We start from the raw sequence: 25,184 nt of genomic DNA on the forward strand, positions 1-25,184 counted from the left end.
GACTGAGGCTTAGAGTGGTTAGGAATTACATTCAAACCCAAGCCATCAAAGGCCCAAGTTCTTAGCCACTACTCTATACTGCTTCAAATAGAGCTCTTACTCCTCATTTTTCTAATAAACATTGATTGAGTCCTTATTAAGTATCATTAACAGGATGATTTAAGATCTTTACGCAAGGTCAGGAAAAGATATAAAACAGACTGGTTCCTCTCTCCAAATGAAGAGCTGTGATATGACAACACAGACTGGGCATTGGGGGCAGGGTATGGGGAAGATGATGAGGGTAGAATTGCTCACTTTCTAAAGATGCCTTTTCTTCATGGTATGGCAAATCTTCATTACTAATCAAATAAATCTCTTCTGAGGATATGTATATGTTTCAGTGGTAGTAAATTTCACTTTGGTTCTAGTGAAATTCTTTCTAAATGAAATTTTCATTAGCCTACAAAATAATGGTTAGAATGGCAGCAATTTTTAGGTTAACTTTTAGCAATATGTGAACTTTTTTTCTTGTCATGATACTTACTATTCAATAAAGCAAACCCCATCTCTACTCACAAACCTCATTTCATTGCTTCATGACATATTATCATCTAAGGTCAAGTCAAGGAATGCTATAACCCCTCTAGAAGTCAGGCCCCTGACATCTACTTACTATAAAACAAAAGATTCCTTTATAGACTATTTAAGTTGTGTTGCCAAAGAAGTCCTTTATGATGGGGGGACTCCAAATCAACTGCTCACTGTAAAATCCCGGTACCCCAGACAAGAAAACCTTCAAAAGATAAGTTTTAAAAATAAAAAGTGGATCACAAATAGAATTTATATTTTTAAAGTAACTATTTTTCTTTTGAAGTGAACATAAAAATAAAGTTTCAGACAAGTTATTACAATAATTTTTTCTAATTGCTTTCCATATGTAGAGAGATACAAATAAAGACAGTAAAACTGGTTAGTGATTAAGTCTGGTTCTACTGTTTTCAAGGGAAAAATCAAATGATAAACAAATATAAGAAATTAAAATGTAGTTATGGGACACAATTTTGTTTTTTATTTAATAAGAGGCAGAAAACTCATTTTTTTGTGATGAATATCAGGACATTTCTATTAGGCCCACAAAACAACTATAAAATATTATTAGTAGTGTTGTTTAAAGGCCATGTTAAATAGATTAGGATACATCTTTACAAAGGATACTATGTAGTGATTAAAAAGAATGTGACTTTAGGTTCTGATCCAAAACCCAACAACAATAAATCCCAGTAAAGACGCTGGTATAACTAGAGCACTCACAGGTAGACTTTTTTCTTTTGGTTGCACTATGTGTAAAAAAAAAAAAAAAAATCATGCTTACAGGAAGGGAACCAATATTTACAAAGCACCTATTAAATGTGAAGCATTTTACATATCTCATTGAATCATCATAACAGTCGGAAAGTTTGAAATCATTATCCCCAAGACTTGGGCAAATTAAGTAATTTTCCCAAAGCAACTTTGGTAAGGAGAGGTAGGATATAAGCCAGGCCAGTCTGGGTCCCAAACCTGAGTTGTTTCCAATATACCAGGTTGGCATTATCTTATAGAATAAAGTGGAACTGTAGCTGGGAAAGAAAGAAGTTAAGCTTTAGAATATAGGGTCCTATCAACAGGGAAATGTGCTTCTTGTAAGTGGCTTAGAAATGGCTTTTTCCTAAAGGACTCGTATTCCTAAATTACTTGTCAGTGACATCATACTTTGTCATTTCTCAGGAATCATGGAATTACCTCTGATTTATTCTATCTTTATATCCAGCCTGTCATTTAATTTCTTCTCCCTTTGAAATATTTTTCAGTTCTGCCCCTTGCTGTACATTTTTGCTACTATCACTGTAAGTCTACAAGTCTTTCTGACCTGTTTTTTCACCTCTAAAGCATCCTTACTAGGTTACATTTCCTAAAATACTGCCTTCACCACCTCAACATTCTACATAAGATCCTATACTGGATCTCTTTGCCTATCCCAGCAGGTATAAATTCTTACAAGCCTCTTCATAAAGCTTGTAAACTGTTTTTTGTTTACCAATTTTATCTAATTCTGTTTCATACTCACTCTCTACAGGTCAAACTGTTTATTACTTCCTGCATACTTCTACATCTTTGCTTTTGCTGTTCCTGACTGAACTCCTCCCCCAAATTCTATTCATTCTTTGTGGTCCATCCTAATCTTGCCTTCTCTAAGAAACTGTTCCTAATAACCTCAAAACCTGTTACAGTCAGTATTACAATTATGACTTAATTATCATCTTGAAACATTATCTAATTTTTTCTTGTGCTTTAGTTTTGTGTCTTCAACTAGACTATACATTTCTTGAGGCCAGAGTCTGATTATGCTGCTATTCTAAAATCCTCCGGGAGCCCGCATCATTTTAAGATTAAAGCCCAACTTTCTTCCAATGGCCATAACCTGGCTTCAGTCAGTCTTTCTAGTCTAAGACCACTCATCTTGGATCCTGTACTAGCCACACTGAACTATTCTGTGTTCCCATATATATTTAAATATATGTATATTTCAAATATAAATATTTTATATATAGAAAGAAAATATATATATATATCAATTTTTATTTCTTCACATCTTCATGCCTGCATTCCCTCTGCTGAGAATGTTTCTTCCTTTTCCCTGTTTGATGTTATTTTCCCTAAGAAGTGCTAAGAAGCCTCATCCTTGGGGAAAACAGTTGTCCTTCCTCTGTATTTCCATATTCCTTTGTAAATACCTCTAATATAGCACATAGTGCATGGTATTACAATTGCTGGTTTAAATTTCTTTCTTCCCTACTATAATGTGGTATCTTATTCATCTTTGTACTCCTAGATCCTCACAGCAGTATTATGTACATATAGCAGGCATTAACATGTTGGTGCGATGAAAAGCAGACTTCAATAATGAAAAAACTTAGATAATACATTTTAATATGGGTTTTATCTTTTAAAGTCTTCCTAACCACTCTGTGAGATGAGTATTAATATACCTGTTTTACGAATAATGAAACTGGCTCAGAGATTAAGTCAACAGCTCCACGTCACAAAGCCTGTAAGTGGTATACCAAACACTCCAATCTAGATCTTCTGATTCTAGTTTGGTGCTCTTTCTAGTAGACTAGGCTGCACTCATACTAATTAACTGAACGCTTAGGAATTGCACATTACACTTTTCTTGTGTCTCTTTTTATAGATCTATCTTAAATAATATCAATTTGTGTTCTCATCTCAGCTCCTTGTCGGACTAAATTCCATGTTGGTGAAGAAGGATTACTTGCCTTTTTATCTCTTGCTCTGCCTGGCACAGTGCCTTACACATAGTAGGTGCTCATCAAATTGGACTGACCTGGAGAGCACTAGAATGGTCATTTTGACAGGCCAGTTCTTGCTCAACCTCTGAAACCTCCAGCAGATTCCGCTCACTGACCAATCGAGACAATTCTCCAACCACTGTCACATGCTTTGAAACAGTCCCAGACATTTTCTTGAACTGTGGATAATTCTCAACAAAGGCCTGCCATGGGAAAAACATCAATGAGAGGTTCTGTTATTTTTTGACCGAGGATAAGCATGTATTGAATGGGGGGTAGGGAAAGCAGGGGATGTTTTTCAGCCCTGATTAAAGCATCTACAACTTTCAGCCACATGGCATTTTGTTATGCTTAAGAAGAGAAGAACTGGTATATGTTGGTAGACTGAGTCTTTGTTTTTTTTTTTTTTGAGACAGAGTTTCGCTCTTGTTGCCCAGGCTACAGTGCACTGGCGTGATTTCGGCTCACTGCAACCTCCCAACCTCTGCCTCCCAGGTTCAAGCGATTCTCCTGCCTCAGCCTCCCGAGTAGATGGGATGACAGGCATGTGCCACCATACCCGGCTAATTTTGTATTTTTAGTAGAGATGGGGTTTCACCATGTTGGTCAGGCTGGTCTCGAACTCCCGACCTCAGGTGATCCGCCCACATTGGCCTCCCAAAGTGCTGGGATTACAGGCGTGAGCCACTGCGCCTGACAATAGATTGAGTCTTTAAATAGTCTAGATATTACTGAAGAATGGAAAGAAGCACATGGTTTATTATGAATTTTTCGCTATATTGTTTAAAGACATTACAGAAAATAAGCCTCAAACAAATAAAATCAATCAAGGTAGAAATCAGACCCAGAAGATTCCAAAAGTGTTGCTTACATGAATAGTTTCAAACTCTCACGTTAGTCATTCATGTACATGCTCAATTTACCTTCATGTCTGCTATTGATTCTAGTTTTTGCTGTTCTTTTGGTTTCTTCTTCTGAAAATCTTCCATGAGATTCTTTATATTGCTACCAATCTCAGCAAAGTTCAGGTACATATTCTGTGAAAAAGAAAGGTGGAAGCACATCATCAACTAGTCTGACTTTCAGAAAATTTAAAAGCAGTGAAAAAGAATTTGGAACACAGAATTGAAGGGCAGGGAAATTCCATTTTAATTACCAAATTTGGACATTAGCTGGGACACTGGTGATGAATAGCATTACTATTCTCACAAACAGCTACTGGAGGGGAGAGAAGTAAATAACTACGTGATCTCTATGAAAAAACTACTAGTAAAGGGTCAGAATCCAAATCTTCGGCCTTCCCTTGAGAGGCAGTTTATGCACAGGATGCCTCTATCATCCTTTCACATGAAATCCCATGCCTGCCCCCATACTAACAAGCCAATATTAATCTTCTTACATAAAAACAACTAAAGAGAATTAAAAAAAATTTAAACCACCTACATTAGCATAGAATTCATCATTTTCAGCAGATAGGACCACCTCTCTTAAGTCTTTACTGATCCCCGGCACTCTGGAAAGATCAATCCGATTGTTGTTTATGCCTAGTAGTTCATGGACCATGGCCTGATATGTCCACTAAATAAAGAATTATGAAAAAAAATGGTAACTGACAAAATATGGAAATAGTAAACATTCAGGAAAACAAATAAAAACTGATAACATTCTTTAACTAGTCTTCTTTACATGAAGATTCTCTAGTTAAATTTTACTAATACTTTGTGCTATCATAAGCATTAAGATTGTCATTTTAATTGATTAAACACTGAAAAAAAGTCAAAATACTTTTAGATTTCACATTTTTGGAAAAAGGGCAGCAAGATTAATATTCTTGATAGAAAGACAACAAATTAGAGCTATCATTAGCTCCAATTTTTTGCCTGTGAATTAAGGGTATATTTTTGGCTTCACAGATAGAGCTATATTGGTACTGCAGTTACAAGCTGTACCATTTCCTGTATGCTTCTGTGGTTTTCTGCAGCATGAGAAGTGTGTTCTTGCAGACCTAAGTGGTACTATATTTATCCTGGGAACACTAATATTATCAGAAAAACCTTGTGAGTTGATCAAAACACTGGGAGATTCAGAAACTTACCTCTGAATCCATTTTATTTTATATCTTTACCTAATGGGAGTTGTGAGGAAGGACTGGTTTCCAGTCTCACAAAATGTGAATTTATTTGGTAAAACTGGAAACGAGAAATCTCCAAACTTTCCCTTTTCACCATTTATGGAGAATAGATTACTTTCAGTCATAGGTCTGTTAGACAAAATGAAGTATTTTCTAGCATGTTCCCTTCTGCATCTAGAATCTAAATGCTAGAAAAGTTTATATACATATTTTATCTTAAGAAAACTAGATTTATTAACAAATAATTTAGAAGGTTATAAAAGAAGGTACTTACTTCCTAAAAGATTTGCCAAAGGAATTCCTGAAAAAGCAAGTTCCATTAGAGCACTTAAAATAAATACAACAAGGCCAGGCATGGTGGCTCATGCCTGTAATCCCAGCATTTTGGGAGGCTGAGGTGGGTGGATCACTTGAGGTCGGGAGTTCGAGACCGGTCTGACCAACGTGGTGAAACCCCATCTCTACTAAAAATACAATTTTTTTTTTTTTTTTTTTGAGACAGAGTCTCGCTCTGTCGCCCAGGCTGGAGTGCAGTGGCCGGATCTCAGTTCACTGCAAGCTCCGCCTCCCGGGTTCCCGCTATTCTCCTGCCTCAGCCTCCCGAGTAGCTGGGACTACAGGCGCCCATCACCACGCCTGGCTAGTTTTTTGTATTTTTTTTTTAGTAGAGACAGGGTTTCACCGTGTTAGCCAGGATGGTCTCGATCTCCTGACCTTGTGATCCGCCCGTCTCGGCCTCCCAAAGTGCTGGGATTACAGCCTTGAGCCACCGCGCCCGGCCAAAAATACAAAATTAGCTGAGCGTGGTGGTGCATGCCTGTAATCCCATCTACTTGGGAGGCTGAGGCAGGGAATTGCTTGAACCTGGGAGGTGGAGGTTGCAGTGAGCCAAGATCACACCATTCCACTCCAGCCTGGGCAGTAAGAGCAAAACTCTGTCTCAAAAAAAAAAAAAAAAAAGTGCAACAAAATGTTTTATGCTTTTATGGATAGCTTCTTGTGCATGCTTCTAGCACTTACTCTATAATTAAAATTATGTTTACTTCTCTCATCATTGGACCATGGGCTCTTTGAGGGCAGAAATTATAACTTTTAACCTTTTATCTCTAGTACTTAGTTAAGTACGTGGCACAAAACAAGTCCCCAGTGAAATCTGTGGGATAAATAGTTGCTTTTCTTTGCAAGACAGAATAATAAGCAATTAATTTTCTTTCCACTTTTTGATATTATCAAAAGTTTCTTTGGTAAACATATATTAGTCTGAATTTAGGAATATAAGGCTATTTTATACTACAGAGAAGTTTCACTCCACAGATTTCCCTTAGCATTGACATTAGTATAAGCTGGGAAGAAACTGAAACATAGATTGTGCCTTTCTCCATAAATACAAAGTCACAGCCAGGCGCGGTGGCTCACGCCTGTCATCTTGGCACTTTGGGAGGCCGAGTCGGGCAGATCACTTGAAGTCAGGAATTTGAGACCAGCCTGGCCAATATGGCGAAACCCTGTCTGTACTAAAAATATTTAATACAAAAATTAGCCAGGTATGGTGGTGTACGCCTCTAATCCCAACTACTCAGGAGGCTGGGGCATGAGAATTGCTTGAACCTGGGAAGTGGAGGTTGCAGTGAGTTGAGATCACGCCAACCTGGGTGACAAAGAGAGACTCTGTCTCAATACACACATACATACATACATATATATAAAATCACTATTGATAGAGCACCTACTATGTGCACTGTTCTTATGCTTGCAGGAGAAAAAACACTGGTGAGACTCAGTCTGCCTTGAAGAAATATGTAACGTAGGAGACGGTGTAAACAACCAAAGCTACAACATGGCAAGTACAGCATGAGACATGAGAGAGACACAAAGGTCTACAGGTCTACAGGAATTTTCAGGAGGTAAGAACAATATCTGACTGAAAGAATACAGGCTTCAAGGAGATGTTGAAGCATGGCTGGATGTTGGAGATGGCTTTTGAGTGTTTTTTTGAGACAAGAGTTTCGCTCTTGTTGCCCAGGCTGGAGGACAGTGGTGTGATCTCGGCTCGTTGCAACCTCTGCCTCCCAGGTTCAAGTGATTCTCCTGCTTCAGCATCCCGAGTAGCTGGGATTACAGGCGCCTGCTACCACGTCCAGCTAATTATTTTCTATTTTTAGTAGAGACAGGGTTTCATGATGTTAGACGGGCTGGTCTCGAACTCCTGACCTCAGGTGATCTACCCACCTCGGCCTCCCAAAGTGCTGGGACTACAGGTGTGAGTCACCGTGCCCGGTTCTTTTTTTTTTTTATTCTTTGCTATTATTCATATAAATCATTGTATTTATTTATTTATTTTTGGAGACAGAGTCTCGCTCTGTTGCCCAGGCTGGAGTACAGTGGAATGATCTCAGCTTACTGCAACCTTCGCCTCCCGGGTTCAAACGATTCTCCTGCCTCAGCCTCCCAAGTAGCTGGGACTACAGGTGTGTGCAACCACACCCAGCTAATTTTTTTTGCAGTTTTAGTAGAGTCAGGGCTTCACCACGTTGGCCAGGCTGGTCTTGAACTCTTGACCTCAGGTGATCCAGCCACCTTAGCCTCCCAAAGTGCTGGAATTACAGGAATAATCCACCATGCCTGGCCAGATTGAGTGGTTTTAACAGCAGTATTTTGATAGGTGAAGATGGGAAGAGAAGGTACTCCAAACATTCTAGAGTTTAGAAAGCAGTCACAGTAAAAGCATGCTGGCAGGAAACCATGTGGCATTATCTACGTAAGTAGTGAGCTCCAGGTTTTATAAGAGGTTTAGCCCACATTGTGAAGGCTCTTGGATGCCAAGTTCAGGAGTTTTTTAACCTAGTAGGCAAATGGGAACCAATGAAGGTTTTTAAGCCAAGAGTAATAAGATAGAGCTGTGCTTTAGGAAAAGTATTCATTGTATTTGTGGAACATTTAGAGTGAGAAGAAATAAAAAGTAGGGAATCAAGTAGATGACTATTTCAATATTCTTGCAAGAGATCAGGGTCTAGACCAAGGCAATGGCTGTAAGAATGGAAATGAGGAGACAGAAGGAAACACTGGAAAATAGAATCTACAGAATTAAGAAGCTGTCTTGATTAGGCATGGAGGTACTGACAGAAAGGTATAGGAGGGATGAGGCAGAAGAGTTAATGATGACAGTGGATGGAAGGATCACGATACCAAAACACCGGGAAATACAAAGCAAAACCAAGAATAGCTAAAAATAAGGAGGCAAATAAGTGGACCATGCTTTTATTTCCATATCTGTATTTTGATGAATATCACTTGAAATCATCCTCCTATTATGCCAAGAAAGGGTTTTGTACCTGGTTTAGCAATGGGGTGATGGCATCATCACAACGATCTAAAATAAGGAGCAATGGAGGAACCTCTGTCCGACGGAATTCAAACAGTTCATATTCTTTAGTTATGACTTGCTGTGGGAGAAAGAAAGATGGTTTGTGCAACCAACTAGTTACACACAGAGATGATATAAATAGGAAATTAATAAACGCTACATTTAACAATAGTTCTTTGCACCCGCACAGATCTTCCATATGAAGGATTCAAAAGTCTCACAAAGTTGAGTAGCATACTATTTAAGAGGTTAGGATTTGAAACCCTGTTTTATAAGTGGTTTAACTGGACCAAAAAAGAGTTAAACAGCTTGTGTATGTTTCTTGGGTTAAACCTAAGAATCTTAGCTCTAAATGTTGCTTTTTGTTTTAAATTACATATACCTACCTCTTTGCTTGGAAACCTAACATACAATCATGTCCTTGGTTGTAAATAAAATATTCCTTTAGGTTTTGAAATGATAGAGAAATGAATGGCCGTTATGTTTTGGAACCAGGAATAGGTAATGCCATACCTTAACGCACTCTGCAAGTCTCTTTGCTGCCTCTGATGAGAGCTGATAACGAATCATGGGACACTTCTTCAGAGATAAAAGGAGAGCTGTAAGCCCTTGAGTTGTTCTAGATAGCTGGGCTGGATCCCAATTTCGACCCTTTTTGTTAAAAACATATATTCAGAAAAAATATTTGAAATTTCTCTTACAGGTCTAATTATTTGCTGAATTAACTCTTGACTGGTAAATTAAACCTTTCCTTCCATACCTGACAGCAACCCAAAATATTGAGGGAAAACAAATGTGGGTTCACAGCAATGTAATCACCATAAAATTCCTGCAAATAAAGCACCAAGGATAGTCATTTCATAAACTTCAATTGTATCAAGCAGTAATATTGTCATATGTGATATAATATGATATAACCAAACTCGGTGAAATACAGGTGTAAAGAGACACAAAATTGTTCAATTAATAATTGAGTAACAACGGTCAAAGTGTTAGAATTAAAATAATTACAAAACAGTAGCAATAACAATAAATCTAAAAAATAAAAGTTGTAAAGGTATATACATTATATTTCTGGAGACCTCTATGCATACTTATAAATTAGTAAAAATAAAATACTGCTAATAGGAGATACAATGTTCTACTCAGATAAAAAAGAACTTTGCTGTCCAATGTGTTGTCATGAGAGAGAATATAATTTAAAACAGGTCATTCTTTTTATTCATTTATCACCTATCACATCCTTCTGAAAAATTCAAAACTAGTTTATCTGCTGCCTCTGAAAACAATATTCCTCACTTATGTGATAAACATATTTAAGTGTTCATAAAAAAACTTCTTTTGAGACAGACCTTTCCTTATTTTTTATTTTTAGACTCAAATATTTAAAAAGGGCCAACATATGAGATGTGTCACAGAACCAATATGTTTACCTGAACCTCAGCCACAACTTCCTGTTCATCAGCTTCAGCCAATGACTTCACATCACTCTTGCTGATCACATTACTGAAATCTGAAACATACGAGTTGGGGTTGACTCAAAGGAGATAATTTCTGCTGCAACTATATGTAAAAGGGCCTGATAGTTAAAGCCTAATGAATAAGTGACCTTCAAACTGGAATGGGTAGCACAAATATATTTAATCCACAAATTCATAATTTTATATATATATATATATATATATATATATATATATATATATATATATATATTAAAAGGACTGCCGGCCGGGCGCAGTGGCTCATGCCTGTAATCCCAGCACTTTGGAGGCTGAGGCAGCCAGATCATGAGGTCAGGAAATGGAGACCATCCTGGCTAACACGGTGAAACCCCGTCTCTACTAAAAATTAAAAAAAAAAAAAATTAGCCTGGTGTGGTGGCAGGCACCTGTAGCAGCCCCAGCTACTCAGGAGGCTGAGGCAGGAGAATGGTGTGAACCCGGTAGGCGGAGCTTGCAGTGAGCCCAGATCAGGCCACTGCACTCCAGCCTGGGCGACAGAGCGAGACTCTGTCTCAAAAAAAAAAAAAAAGAACCACCATCGGAGGGATTGGAGAATGAGAATACTAGGGAACCAAGTCATTTTAGTGAAAATAGCGAATAAGGAGAAAGAAGTAAACTTTCATCCTGTGTTTTATATATAAACTGTACTACCAGGCAACCAAATAGATGAGGGAAAATTTTTCTTTGTGAAAATATTCTGGCTCAACAATAACTAATGAATGTTAATGAAAGAATTAGAATATCATCATTTTTTCTAACCCCTAATGAATCAATTGAATGGACCCAGGCATTGAGCATCAGCAGCTGCTAATATCAAAAGAATAAATAGCCAATGAAAGTACACAATACCACCTATAAAGTATTCTTGCCAAGAAGAAATCGAATCTTAACCTAATTAAGGTTCTGTATTCACCTATGAATTTACAGGAACCAGAAGATAGAGGAGTATTTTAAACTTCAAGGAACATGTTAAACTACCCCATGGGGATGCAGTCAGCAAGATCCAGACTATGGAAAACTTAACAGTTTCTTCAATAAATAAATTGCATGGGGCAGCAGGCGCAGGGTGGGAAGACCTATACAGAAGATTAAGAAACTTAACATATCAACCAACAGTAATGTGTGAACCTTACTTTGATCCTGATTTAAAAAAACTGTAAAAAAAAAAAAAAAAATGAGACAATTTTAAATTTGAACGCTGAATGGTTATTTGAAAATAGTACTAAGAGTTCAAGACCAGCCTGGGTAACATCACTTGAACCTGGGAAGTTGAGTTTACAGTGAGCCGAGATCATGCCACTACACTCTGTCTGGGTGACAGAGGGAGACTCTGTCTCAAAAAAAAAAAAAAGAAAAAAATAATTATTTTTCATTTTTAATCTAGATGTAATAATGGAAATGTGTTTTTTAAAAAATGAGTCCTTATCTTTTAGAGATGCATACTGAAACACTTATGGATAAAATTATGTAATGTCTTAGATTTGCTTTAAAATAATATTGGTGGGGGAGTAGGTGACAGTATAGCTAAAACAAGATTGGGTGAGGCTCAATAACTGTTGAAATCAGCTGATAGGTACATTGGGACTTATGATACTATTCTACTTTTGTATGTCTTTAAAAGTTTGGTGCGGTGGCTCACACCTGTAATCCCATCACTTTGGGAGGCAACGGTGGGCAGATCGCACTTGAGGCCAGGAGTTTGAGATCAGCTTAGCCAACACAGTGAAACTGCGACTCGCCTAAAAATACAAAAATTAGCTAGGCATGGTGCCATGGGCCTGTAATCCCAGCTACTTGGGAGGCTGAGGCAGGAGGATCATTTGAACCCAGGAGGTGGAGGTTGCAGTGAGATGAGATTGTGCCACTGCACTCCAGCCTGGCGACAGAGCGAGACTCCACCTCAAATAAATGAATAAATGAATGAATGTTCCGTAACAAAACTTTTTTTAAATAAAGAGAGGGGCCTATTACACAAGAGATTTAGTAACATAAAAATATTTTTAAAAAAGTATAAAAGAGAGATGAACAAGCTAGCTTAGTACTGATATAAATTGTGCTGCAAGTTAGTAATGAATAAAATCACTACATACAAATTCATTTTAGTTTATGTCAATCAAATAAAATTCTGAAATTGATTATGCCATCCAAGAAATCTGAAGTCTACTTTTCATAGGCTGTGGTGCTAATACAATTTTTTTCTTCTGCTTCATAGATTTACAGCCCAAATCAAACAATTTTTAGAACCAGAAGAGTAAACACTAGATTAACCATTATTAATGCCAACTGCTACAAAGAACTGTTTAGAGGAAAAAGGAGTCTTTCACCTCATGACCAATTCAATTTTTAGCCAAGAAATTCAGCAAAAGAGTAATTCTGTTATTATATATGTCTACTTAAACTTGGCAGCACAGGGGATATATGTACATATATACCTATATATGTATATGTGATTTATATATATTTATATATGTATACATGTATGTGTATATATATACACAAATATATCAGAGATCTAGCTTGTGATCATACTAAAAATACCAGAATAACTACACACCTATGCAAATGGCTAAAATACAAAATAAAGACAACACCAAATGCTCCCAAGGACGCAAAGAAACTGGCTCACCCATGCATTGCTAGTGAAAATGTAATATGGTATAGACACTAAGGAAAACATTGGCAGTTTCTTAATACAGAAAATATGCAATTACCATATGACTCAGCAATTGCACTCCTGGGGGTTATTTATTCCAGAGAATGAAGACTTAACTTTCACATAAAAATCTGTACACAGATATTTATAGCAGCTTTATTTGTAATAGTCAAAAGTAGAAACAAGTCATATGTCCTTCAATAGTGTATAGTTAAACAAACTGTGGTACATTTATACCATGGAATACTACTCAGGAATAAAAAGAAATGAACTATTTTTAAATTAAAAAAAATTTTTTTTTTGCAACTCCAGCTCAAAGGAGGAATGAACTACTAATACACACAACAGGCGAGGTCTGGTGGCTCATGCCTGTAATCCCAGTACTTTGGGAGGCTGAAGCAGGTGGATCACCCAAGGTCAGGAGTTTCAGACCAGCCTGGCCAACCAACATGGTGAAACCCTGTCTCTACTAAAAAAAATACAAAAATTAGCTGGGCGTGGTGGTGTGCATCTGTAATCCTAGCTACTCAGGAGGCTGAGGTTGGAGAATTGTTTGAACCCGCGAGGTGGAGGTTGCAGTGAGTTGAGATGGTGACACTGCACTCCAGCCTGGGTGACAAAGCAAGACTCCTTCTCAGACAAAAAAACAAAAAAGCACACACACACACACACACACACACACACACACACACACACATACACACATACCAGCCTGGATGACTCTCCAGAGAATTATGCTGAGTAAAAAAAGTCATTCCCAAAAGGTTTTATACTGTATGATTTCATTTATAGAACATTCTTCGAATGACAAAATATAAAATGGAGAAAATATTAGTGGTTACCAGGGTTAATGAGGGGGTTGGCATGGGAGAGAAGTCCATATAAGCTAACAAAAGGGCAATATAAGGGATCCTTATAGAGATGAAAATGTTCTGTATCCTGACTGTATCAGTGTTAACATCTTGGTTGTGATATTGTACTATCGTCATGTAAGATACCACATGGGGGAAGCTGGGTAAAGGGTATCTAGGATCATTTTTTTTTTTTTTTTTTTTTTTTACAGCTGCACACAAATCTACAATTACTTCAAAATAGAAAGTTTAATTTTAAAAGGAAAACCTGTGACTATTAGCCAAAAACAGACAAAAACCAACAAAAATTAAGATGCCACAGATTAATAAAATTGCCTATTTTTACCTCTTGGGGCATTGTGCACTGAAAACCCACTGGACAAGCTTTATATAACATTTCAGTTCTACACAGAACTGAATGAAATAAAATATGAGAGAGCTCTTATATATAGTATTTTCACAAATGTTAATTTTTTGTATCATTATTCCATTTAAGTAGTATACGCTGAAGAAAGTACATATGTCTTAGACTGTAGTCTAAACCCTAAAACTCTAATACCTTTAAGTAAGCTTTAAAACTTCTCAAATGCCCTACTTACTGTTAAATCTAGTCCTTGGTTTTGGAAATGTTACCAAACAGACTACACTAATACTATTAACATAAAGATCAATAATGACATCTAGAGGAGAATGGATGTAACTTCCACAGCCAAATGTATTGGATCAAAAAAAATCCATGTAAATTGTATAGTAAATACAAACCTAGTTTATTTCCAGACCTCCCCTACCTAACCCCCACCCCAAGAAAGTTGTGCACATAAGAGATCACTACCTGATGATTTATACTTTCAATGCATTAAATATAGTAACAAAGAGAAGTGAAAGGCTTTTATCTGGTATGTAAAGTAAATCTCTGCTTTTCCAACAAACTCAAGTATTACCTTCCCACTTCAAAAAATAAATCAGCTTCCATGCCTCAATTCCTAAGTGTAAAATAGGGATAAGTATATACTTTTTTTTTTTTGGCAGGGGTGAGATGTGAAATTTGTCTACTTACAACTTTTGACTTACAAAGCATCTTGAAAGGCAAAGTAAAATGTAAAATTTTTAATTTAAGCAATCAAAGATGAATGGAAATCACATTTAGCCCTCTGAAACAGAATATTGGTCAAAAGATTTTTTTTTTTTTTTTTTTTTGAGACGGAGTTTCGCTCTTGTTGCCCAGGCTGGAGTGCAATGGCACGATCTCGGCTCACTGCAATCTCTGCCTCTCCAGTTCAAGCGATTCTCCTGCCTCAGCCTCCCAAGTAGCTGGGATTATAGGCATGCACCACCATGCCCAGCTAATTTTGTATTTTTAGTAGAGATGGGGTTTCACCATGTTGGTCAGGCTGGTCTCAAACTCCTGACCTCAGTGATCCGCCCACCTTGGCCTCCCAAAGTGCTGGGATTACAGGCTTGAGCCACCGCGCCCGGCAGGTCAAAAGATTTTTAATACTTTGGAAGGACGTTAAATAAACGAGACCTTTATAGTGACAGATTCAATGAACTTATTGGTGACATAAAGGGCTCAATGAAACACACTAACTGGGATGTTGTCATGAGTTTGAAAAAGTGAACTAATATACTTACAAACGAAATATATAGTGTATTTGGGTCTTCGGAGCTCCTGAATCATATAATCCACATTCTCCTAGAAAATGAAGAACAAGTGAACAAAATATGAGGAGAGTTGTTTAAGGAAAAAAGTAATAAGCATTACCCATTGATTTGTTTATTTACTGCATCTATTGCATATTGAAGTCTAGGTTAAGTGTGTATATGTTGGTAGATAAGGGCTGGAGACAGATAAATTTTGTGCACATGTTGGTGGGTAAGGGCTGGAGACAAGAAAGATAAATACAATGATCAGAAATCATGTATTATTTAATAGTATGTGTATAATATTAAATATTAACCAACTGCATTTTGGTCAAATTAAGATAAAGAATATAAAGGACACAGATGTTGAAATACAACATAAAATTGATTATAATTCTGCAAACTCACATCGAGCTGTTTGTCTATAAATTGTATTCATTTGCTCAAAATTCTTTTTTTTTTTTTGAGATGAGGTCTCACTCTGTCGCCCAGGCTGGAGGGCAATGGCACAATCTCGGCTCACTGCAACCTCCGTCTCCCGGGTTCAAGCAATTCTCCTGTCTCAGCCTCCCAAGTAGCTGGGATTACAGGTTTGTGCCACCACACCCAGCTAATTTTTTTGTAATTTTAGTAGACACAGGGTTTCACCATATTGGCCAGGCTGGTCTTGAACTCCTGACCTCAACTGATCCACCGGCTTGGCCTCCCAAGTGCTAGGATTACAGGTGTGAGCCACTGCGCCTGGCCTGATCAAAATTCTTACATAGAACATCAAATGTGTCTATTCCTTTAGAAATTAACATTCAAGAGAAAATATAGCTAATTATATTCACTTTGGCTTTTAATTTATTGGGATGTAAGACTCTGCACAACTACAATGTTTGTGAAGTATTTGCAAGTAGCAGGCTAAGATCTTTCTATAATTACATTAATTTAAAATAAAGTATAAAAGTTTAAAACAAAAACATTGATTTTTATATGGTCAAAATATAAGAATTCCGATTACATAAGATTATAATGCAGGTTTTATTGATTTTTGATACTATAATACCTGGTTAAATTTCAATATAAATTGTTCCCTAAACATATTTAGTAATTTGTTTTAAAAATCACCTTTCTTCACAGATTAAAAAAAAAAAGTAAGCAATGTATACTGCTTATTAATGGGGAAAAGGTTTTAAAAATTGTCATTTAGATTTAAAAATGCATTCAAATTAACTTTATCATATAATCTTAAGAAAAAAATTTAAATAATCTTTTAAACCTCAATTACTTCCTCGTAATACGCTAGGCAAAAATAACAAAGTGAATTAAAAGATTCCTAAAAGTTCAGACAATGTGGAAAAAGACAAAAGATAAGAGAATATATAAAATAATAAAAAGAAAAAGGAAAGATTATTACTATTATTATTTTTTTGAGACGGAATCTTGCTCTGTCGCCAGGCTGGACTACAGTGACGTGATCTCAGCTCACTGCAACCTCCAACTCCCTGGTTCAAGCGATTCTCCTGCCTCAGCCTCCCTAGTAGCTGGGACTACAGACGCCTGCCACCACGCCTAGCTAATTGTTTGTGTGTGTGTGTGTGTTTTCAGTAGAGATGGGGTTTCACCATGTTGGCCAGGATGGTCTCAATCTCCTGACAGCGTGATCTGCCTGCCTCAGCGTCCCAAAGTGCTAGGATTACAGGTGTGAGCCACCGTGCCCGGCCAAAAGGAAAGATTCTTAAAAGAGTTTGAGAGACAGTACATAGCAGTCAAAGAGTTTCTCTAATAAAAAAATTAGGAAATGAACTAGATGATCTCTAAGGTACCTCTTGAACCAAAATATCATGACTAAGAGCTACAAATATGAAACAATTGGAAACTATTATAACACAGCATGTATTCATTAATTCAGCAACTATTTATTGAGTATCCACTGTGTGACAGGCATTGGGAATATAGGGTGAGAAAAAACAGATATCATATCTGTCTTCATGGATTACTGCTGGTAATCACCCAAACCATATAAAAGTTCAAACCATGACACACAATAGGGAGATAAAGATGGTGTTGTAAATGCACACAAGGGGCAGGTTTGACCTGGTCAGCAAAACCAGGGAAGGGTTACTTGAAGTGAAGTTCCAGACAGAAGAAGCCTATGCAAAGGTCCTGTGGCATGACAGAACAAGGGGAATATAGTGGATTGAAAGATTAAGGTGATTAAGGTGCAGAGTGCAAAAAGGGAATGGTTCAAAATGAGGCTGGAGAAATGGTAGAAACCAGACCATGCTGCACCTTGAAGGCTACAATTAAGGAGTTTTGCCCTTATCAGAAAAGCAATGAGAAGTCATATAAGGATTTCAAGCAGGAGTGCCATGATCAAATTTGCATTTTGGAAAGCACATATGTACAAGCATGATAAAATGCATTAGAGTTGAAGAACATGAATATGAATCAACAAAGTGTAACAGCCAGGCGTGGTGGCTCATGGTTGCAATCCCAGCACTTTGGGAGGCCGAGGCAGGCGGATCATGAAGTCACGAGATCGAGACTATCCTGGCTAACACAGTGAAACTCCATCTCTACTAAAAATACAAAAAAAATTAGCCGGGCGTGGTGGCAGGCGCCCGTAGTCCCAGCAACTCGGGAGGCTGAGGCAGGAGAATGGCGTGAACCCGGGAGGTGGAGCTTGCAGTGAGCCTGAGATTGCGCCACTGCACTCCAGCCTGGGCGACACAGGGAGACTCCAAAAAAAAAAAGTATTAAAATAGGAAAGGATTTTTTTGTTGTTGTTTTTTTGGAGACGGAGTCTCGCTCTGTCACCCAGGCTGGAGTGCAGTGGCCGGATCTCAGCTCACTGCAAGCTCCGCCTCCCGGGTTCACGCCATTCTCCTGCCTCAGCCTCCCGGGTAGCTGGGACTACAGGCGCCGCCACGTCGCCCGGCTAGTTTTTTTTTTTTTTTGTAGTTTTTAGTAGAGACGGGGTTTCACCGTGTTAGCCAGGATGGTCTCGATCTCCTGACCTCGTGATCCGCCCGTCTCGGCCTCCCAAAGTGCTGGGATTACAGGCTTGAGCCACCGCGCCCGGCCGGGAAAGGATTTTTAAAGGAGAGCCTCAAGCTGGATTGAGAAAGTGATGGACAAAAAGTGACATATGGCCAAATAACTTTTAATTAGTGGAAGAAAAAAAACCAAACAGTGAACAGGAATGAGCATGTAAAATTGCTCCTTCCAACAGTAGCCCAGCTGGCTACAGAGGAGGAGCAGACCTAGGACATAGGAAGGCTGGATACATATGGGCAGATCAAACCAACGAAGGAGGGCTTTAACTGCTGGGCTAAATATAGATTTAATCATGGAAATAACATCCAGCCACCAGAGGTTTCTGAGCATAAATGTGAATAAAGTGGTAAAGATTCAAGACACTCATAGCTGTATATGAAATTAAGTGTTGATGGTGTTCAATGAGACAGATACGGAGGTCAATCCAGGAATAAAGTAATGTGGGTCTCTGTTAAGAGTAGTTCATTAGTGGCAATGGGAATAGCTGTGAACCTAAAAGACATCTTGAAGGAAGAATTGGCTGTAAGGGGTCAACTGAAATAAGGAAACAAAACAAGGAAAATGAAGGTTATAATACTGATGAACCAGGATAATTATGATGCCACAAATTATAATACAAATTTATTTTGCCTTCTTAATGCTTTCAGATCAGAGTGTTCTGCATCTGCCTGGGCAGATGGAAATTCAGTTTATGCAGTACCTTTGTAGGTCGAAGAAAACAAATTGCCTTCAAGTGTTTCATGATCTCTCGATTTTGAGAATCAATGCGTTCAAAGAGGTACACTTCTTTCTGTAGAATCTCCGACTGTGTGTATACCATACTCACTATGCCAGTCTGTAAAAACAAAGGATTAACTAAAAGTATGCTAGTCTAGAATAGTAAAAACAAGTAGCATATCTAAGCCTTTTTTTTCATTAATACTTAGCTGGATAACTTAAATAGCAATATACGTAATAACATTCACTGAACATCCAAACAGGTAGGTAACATACAAGAACGAAAAATACGCTCTATCCTTTCAGCCGAAGCGTCAAGGTTAAAAACAAAAAACAAACAAAAGACATGCTCTCTTTGAACTGGAACAATCCATAAATTTCAAAAAATATTTTTTTCTATCACCTTAAAGAATTTTGTTTTCTGGTCTGTGGCCAACAAATAACCTGTCAGTTCAGCTTGAGCTCCAACAGCTTTACTTTTAAAACGCAATGTTGAGTGGAAACAGTAGGCCCATCCCAAAGTCTTGCAAGTGCTCTAACATATTAATGATTTATTGGCAGAGACATTTAGAAAAGGATTTCTGATTCCAATAAATTGTTTCGGGTAGTAGTCGTCTCTGGGCAGTGGCTGGAGCCATTTAGACTGAAAACCCACCGGGTAAGCTTTACACAGCTTTTCAATTCAACACAAACTGACCCTTATTTTCATATCTATAATTAAATGCTAAATCCTACTGTGGAATGGGACCCGCTATTGTAAGGTTGAGAGGGTTCTTTCACAAATGCTGAGCAAAAGCAAACTCACCGTCTCTTTATCCATGAGAAGTACTTTCATACCAGGCCCGCTGTCCTCTATCATTTTGGAAATGTACTGCTTCACAGCAAAAACCACGTTCATGGCGGCGAATTGACAAGTATCCCACAGCCCTTCCCGCCCCCTTTTCTGGCTAAATTAACCCCAGGTCTGTTGGCGGGGTCTCAGCTGCTTCCTCCCAGCCGGGCTTCAGCTTCCGGGAGTCCGGGCAACCACGGTGCTGGGAGTTGTAGTTCCGCTGGAGTGTACGGGGGACGAAGCCTATCCTGGGGATGGAAAAATCCGGCTGAGACGCCCTGGGCCGTTGCCACGCGCGGGCGCTATTCTCCACCCACCTGCGGCCTGCGGATGCCTGAGGCCCGGACTCTCAGACCCCTATTGCCCTTTGGTCCTGGAGGCCCAGCCGCAGCCTGAAGCCCAAGAGAGTGGAACCTCGCGAAATGAGGAACCTGGCACAAGGTTTGCTTGGAAGCAGGAACGACGGAGCGTGACCTTGGTCCCTATTTGCCATTAACGCTTTCTTGCATGGCAGTGAGAGATGAGGGCAAGGGAGGTGGCATAATGCTCCCGGCCACTTGGGACTCGGAGAGACGGCATTTAATAAATCACACGCGGTATTTGCGAAACAGTGGTCGAGATTCGTCTTCCCGGCTTCACTGGGTCATTAATAGGCGGGAACAGTGCCCCTGTGTTGAGGCTGCAGAGGCCCGAATTGGTTTTCCCAAGACAGAGGGGCATATGAAATTGAACATGAATGAATGAACAAAGGGAACGCCTTTTAGGGATGTTTTTGGGGAGAGGCCTGAGGTTCTCCAGGAGGGTCTGCAGCGCGGGTCGGCCGTGGGGGCTCGCAGCCCGCGGTACCATCGGACCTGCAAGCGTACCCCTGCCCCGCCCCCGGCTCGGCGCTCTGAGCAATCGGACTCTGCCAGCTCCAACTCCGGCGGGGCGCTGGCCACCCGCGACGCTGAAACTGCAGGCGAGAGCGGAGTTGACTGGGTCCTTTGAAATGGGTAGGGGACATGTATCCGGTAGAACTAAAACAAACTAGCGTGGGGATTTGAAGCCAAAACTCTCAAGTTTTTATTGAATCTTAAAACCATCAACTTCCAAATGTCTAAATTTGTGTTTACACCACACAAGTCTCCCCTCTATCATGGCATTTGTCGAAAAGGAGGGTAGATGTTTGTTTTTCGCACCTTTACTTTGGGGAATTGTAAAATCAGGAAGATAATAAGAAACAACTGTTAGAAATCAGTAACTGAAAATGCTTATGAATATTTCCACCAAAATAATGACGAGTGTTTGTGAGGTCAATAGATTCAGGATTACCAAATAAATTCTTTCATTATATTGTAAGAAGTACACAATTGAAATAGACCAGTAGCACTTTAACGTTAATCTTCTTAAGATTATGCAACATTACATACAATTTTCAAATCCCTTAAGGGAGATCAGAAACTACTGAAATATAAGAGATTTTTGTCACCTCTGAAATTGTGAAGAATATGATTTTATTTTTTTCAGCTTTTCTACCAAGTAAATAAAGCTTCCGTTTAGGCATTTTACTAATTTTTAGATGTGTTTTGAAAGAAAAGTCTTAAGTTATATATCAAAGTGAAAATGTGAATCTTTAAATGGATACAAGTAAGAAAAACTAATGTTATATGAACATTCCATTCTTATCAATTTAAATGTTCATATCTTACAGAAAACATGGAAACAATGCTAATGAAAATCCTGTAAATCCTGTAAATTACTGATATTTGAAAATTCACCTCCAATCTCCCATGTCACTTGGTTTTTATTTTTCCTACCTATAATTTATGGTGCAGTATAGAAGACTTTTTCCCCCATTTTCTGTGCTTTTTTAAGAAAGAAGGAGATAAAGACTTGTCTATGAAATTCATGCCTTTTTAAACAATAGTCAATTTGTAAGCAATATATGGAAAGAATCTGCATCCTTTTGATGATTTATACTTGGACATATAACTTTTTGAGGGAGGAGGAAAATACCTACTTGACAGCTTACTAATTCACTCCATTTTCCATAAAATGTAATTGATGTCAGTGGCAGTGATATTTTATACATTGAGTGGTAAGATATGGAACATAAACATTTTGAACAAAATAATTATTACATATTTAAAGGGTGCCGTGATGGTCCTGAAGTTAGACAGCATGCTTCCTTCCTGAAGAAAACCACACAAGCCATTTTAAATGTCTCCAAATTAAGAACTTCTTTTGTATCCACACACCTCTAAAATTAGGACTGAAATGAATGATAAAATCCAAACTCTTGCTTTGTAACTCATCCAGTATAAACCCAGAGTGACTTGTTTTGTTGTAGGCAAGTGACAGCAAATCCAGAATATGAAGTGCCTACTTATTTTTAATTTAGGATATAAATAAACTATAGTAACAAGAAATATTTTCAATAGTAAAGACATTAAAAAATAAATCGTGACATCCTTCAAATATGAATGATTACATTAACTTAAAATCTTCAACTTGAAAAATTTGTTTTCACTGGGTCCAAGAAATCAGTGCTTTAAGGATAGAAAACAGGAAGTCAAAAAATGCAGTATTGGTCAGGCAGGTGGCTCACTCCTGTAATCCCAGCACTTTGGAAGGCCAAGGCGAGGCCAATCGCTTGAGTCCAGAAGTTCAAGACCAGCCTAGGCAATATGATGAAACCCTGTCTGTACAAAAAAATACAAAAAATTAATTGGGCCTGGTGGCCAGTGCCTGCAGTCCCAGCTACTTGGGAGGATGAGATGGGAGGATCACCTGAACCCAGGAGGTTGAGGTTACAGTGTGCCACTGCACTGCAGCTTGGGTGACAGAGTGAGACCCTGTCTCCAAAAAAAAAAAAAAAGAAAAAGAAAAAGCATTATTTACATTTGCACATTTTATTTAGGGTAAATATGTAAGTTAAATAATCAGGAATGATTATCTAAATAATTAAATGTACTTCAGCTTTCTCCAAAGTGTATACTATTTAGAGGTTTAACTACCCATTTTGTGTTTAATCTACACTTGATCTTAGCCAAAAGGCGAGAAGCAGTTTTGTGTTTAATCAAAATCATGATTTTCCCCCATCAGAACTCAAGGCTTCAACACAAAACAAAGAATATGTAAATAAGCTTCAGTATAATTATAATAACAATATGACCAACTCTTAGTTATTTTAGATTATTAATTCTCTATTTACCATAATCCTTGTTGCTTCATGTTAACACTTCTCTCATAAGCCATGGATAGGAAGGAAGTAAAGATGAAATTCAATGAAACTGAAGTTAATTAGATTTCCTACTTGATAACAATTGAAAAAAATATTTGCATAAAGAATGGCAGTATTGGCCAGCCACAGTGGTTCATGCCTGTAATCCTAGCACTTTGGGAGACTAAGGCAGGAGGATTGCTTGAGCCCAGGAGTTCGAGACCAACCTGGGCAACATAGCTAAACCTTGTCTCTACACAAAATTTAAAAATTAGCCAGGCATAGTGGGTGCATCTGTGGTCCCAGCTACTTGAGATGCGTGGTAGTAGGATTGCTTGAGCCCAGGAAGTCGAGGCTGCAGTGAGCCATGTTCATGCCACTGCACTCCAGCCTGGGCAACAGAGTGGGACCCTGAAAGAAAAAGAAAGAGAGAGAGAGAGAGAGAAAGAAAGAAAGAGAGAAAAGAAAGAAAGGATTGCTTGTATCATACAACCAGTATTTGTGCAGTGTTCTTAACCTCTCTAACCATTTACTCATCAGATAAATGGTAACAACATAACCTACCTCGTGAATTTGTGACAATTAAATGAAATAATGTGCAAAAAAGTATTTTACACAGTGCGTGGTGCATGGTAAATGCTCAATAAATATCAGCTTTGATTATTAGAAATCAAAAGATAAACATGTTTTAGTTTATTTTTCACTTATGGTTATATGTATTTCCCATTGACAAGAAAATGTAAACATAGATCAGTTTCAGCAAATGTAATCTATAGTTTCTAAATATAATTTCCATTAAGACTTGATCTTGTATTACTATACAATAATAGAAATACTAATGGGAAGATTTGACCTACTCCATCAAAATTTGTAAAACATGCAATTTTTATGAAGAAAAAACTTAAGAAAAATATGCTTCAAATGATTTCAGAGGCTTAGTGTCTATGCAGCCTCAGATCAAACAGAATTTGTTAAATTTTCATCACAGTTCACTAACTGTGATGTGCTGAGCTTTATGGTAGCAAAAACATTTAATAGCTTTAAATCATTAAGTAAAAATTAGCTGCATGAAGAGTTCTGTCTGCACATTCAGTAATTTCAGTGATTCCACCTTTCTGAGTAGGTAAATTGATAATAGCCACAGTGAGAATATTATAGCTGAGTTGGCTTGTAGCATGACTACCAACCAGCTATCAAATCCTGTGCAGACTCCTTTAAAATAACGATCCTGAATTCGTACTTTTGATTACAAATAAGTTCACCATTTGTAGCATTTTGAGATGACCAAAGAAGCTAGATTTCTGTATGGCAACCACTCCACAGCAAGAAACATTTCTTGTTTTTTTCTTTGAGACCGGGTCTTGCTCTGTCACTCAGGCTGGAGTGCAGTGGTGCCATCTCGGCTCACTGCAACCTCTGCCTCGGTTCCAGTGATTATCATGCCTCAGCCTCCTGAGTAGCTGGCACTACAGCCACCTGCCACCAAACCCGACTAATTTTTGTATTTTTAGTACAGACAGCGTTTCACCATGTTGGCCAGGCTGGTCTTGAACTCCTGGCCTCAAGTGATCTGCTTGCCTTGGCCTCCCAAAGTGCTGGGATTATAGGCATAAGCCACCATGCCTGGCCTAGAACCATTTCTATCTGCAGAAACTACAGGTAATATTCTCAGAGATCTGAGTAACTGAAAATTTAGTTAAATAAGATCTTTGCATTCCCAAGGATCAAATGATCTAGTCTGAGTGAAATTTTTGGTGATTTGAGCTTGTTATAAATATAAGTCACGCCTGTAAGCCCAGCACTTTGGGAGGCTGAGATGGGTGTATCACTTGAGGTCAGGAGTTTGAGACTAGCCTGATCAACATGGTAAAACCCCATCTCTACTAAAAATACACAATTAGCTGGGAGTGG

The 25,184-nt window shown here is 38.3% G+C and overlaps 1 protein-coding gene across 3 annotated transcripts in view; it reads right to left on the reverse strand.

Moving 5' to 3' along the window:
- VPS45 (vacuolar protein sorting 45 homolog) overlaps positions 1–21,075 on the reverse strand; it is an 81,681-nt gene extending 60,606 nt beyond the window's left edge. For 2 of the 3 annotated variants that reach the window (XM_010387282.2, XM_030936154.1), the window contains exons 1-10: positions 20,042–21,075; positions 19,220–19,354; positions 15,466–15,526; positions 10,261–10,340; positions 9,588–9,656; positions 9,341–9,478; positions 8,796–8,906; positions 4,776–4,910; positions 4,256–4,369; positions 3,368–3,535 (exon numbers count right to left, since the gene is read on the reverse strand). In XM_010387282.2, coding sequence (XP_010385584.1) covers positions 3,368–3,535; positions 4,256–4,369; positions 4,776–4,910; positions 8,796–8,906; positions 9,341–9,478; positions 9,588–9,656; positions 10,261–10,340; positions 15,466–15,526; positions 19,220–19,354; positions 20,042–20,134 — 1,104 coding nt within the window. In that variant the 5' untranslated portion in view covers positions 20,135–21,075. Of the gene's footprint in view, positions 1–3,367; positions 3,536–4,255; positions 4,370–4,775; positions 4,911–8,795; positions 8,907–9,340; positions 9,479–9,587; positions 9,657–10,260; positions 10,341–15,465; positions 15,527–19,219; positions 19,375–20,041 lie in introns of all 3 variants that reach the window. The other variant, XM_010387283.2, reaches the window with a different exon arrangement.
- Between the last annotated feature and the right edge of the window lie 4,109 nt (positions 21,076–25,184).

Source organism: Rhinopithecus roxellana, chromosome 8 (assembly GCF_007565055.1).
Source record: "Rhinopithecus roxellana isolate Shanxi Qingling chromosome 8, ASM756505v1, whole genome shotgun sequence".
Taxonomy (NCBI): domain Eukaryota; kingdom Metazoa; phylum Chordata; class Mammalia; order Primates; family Cercopithecidae; genus Rhinopithecus; species Rhinopithecus roxellana.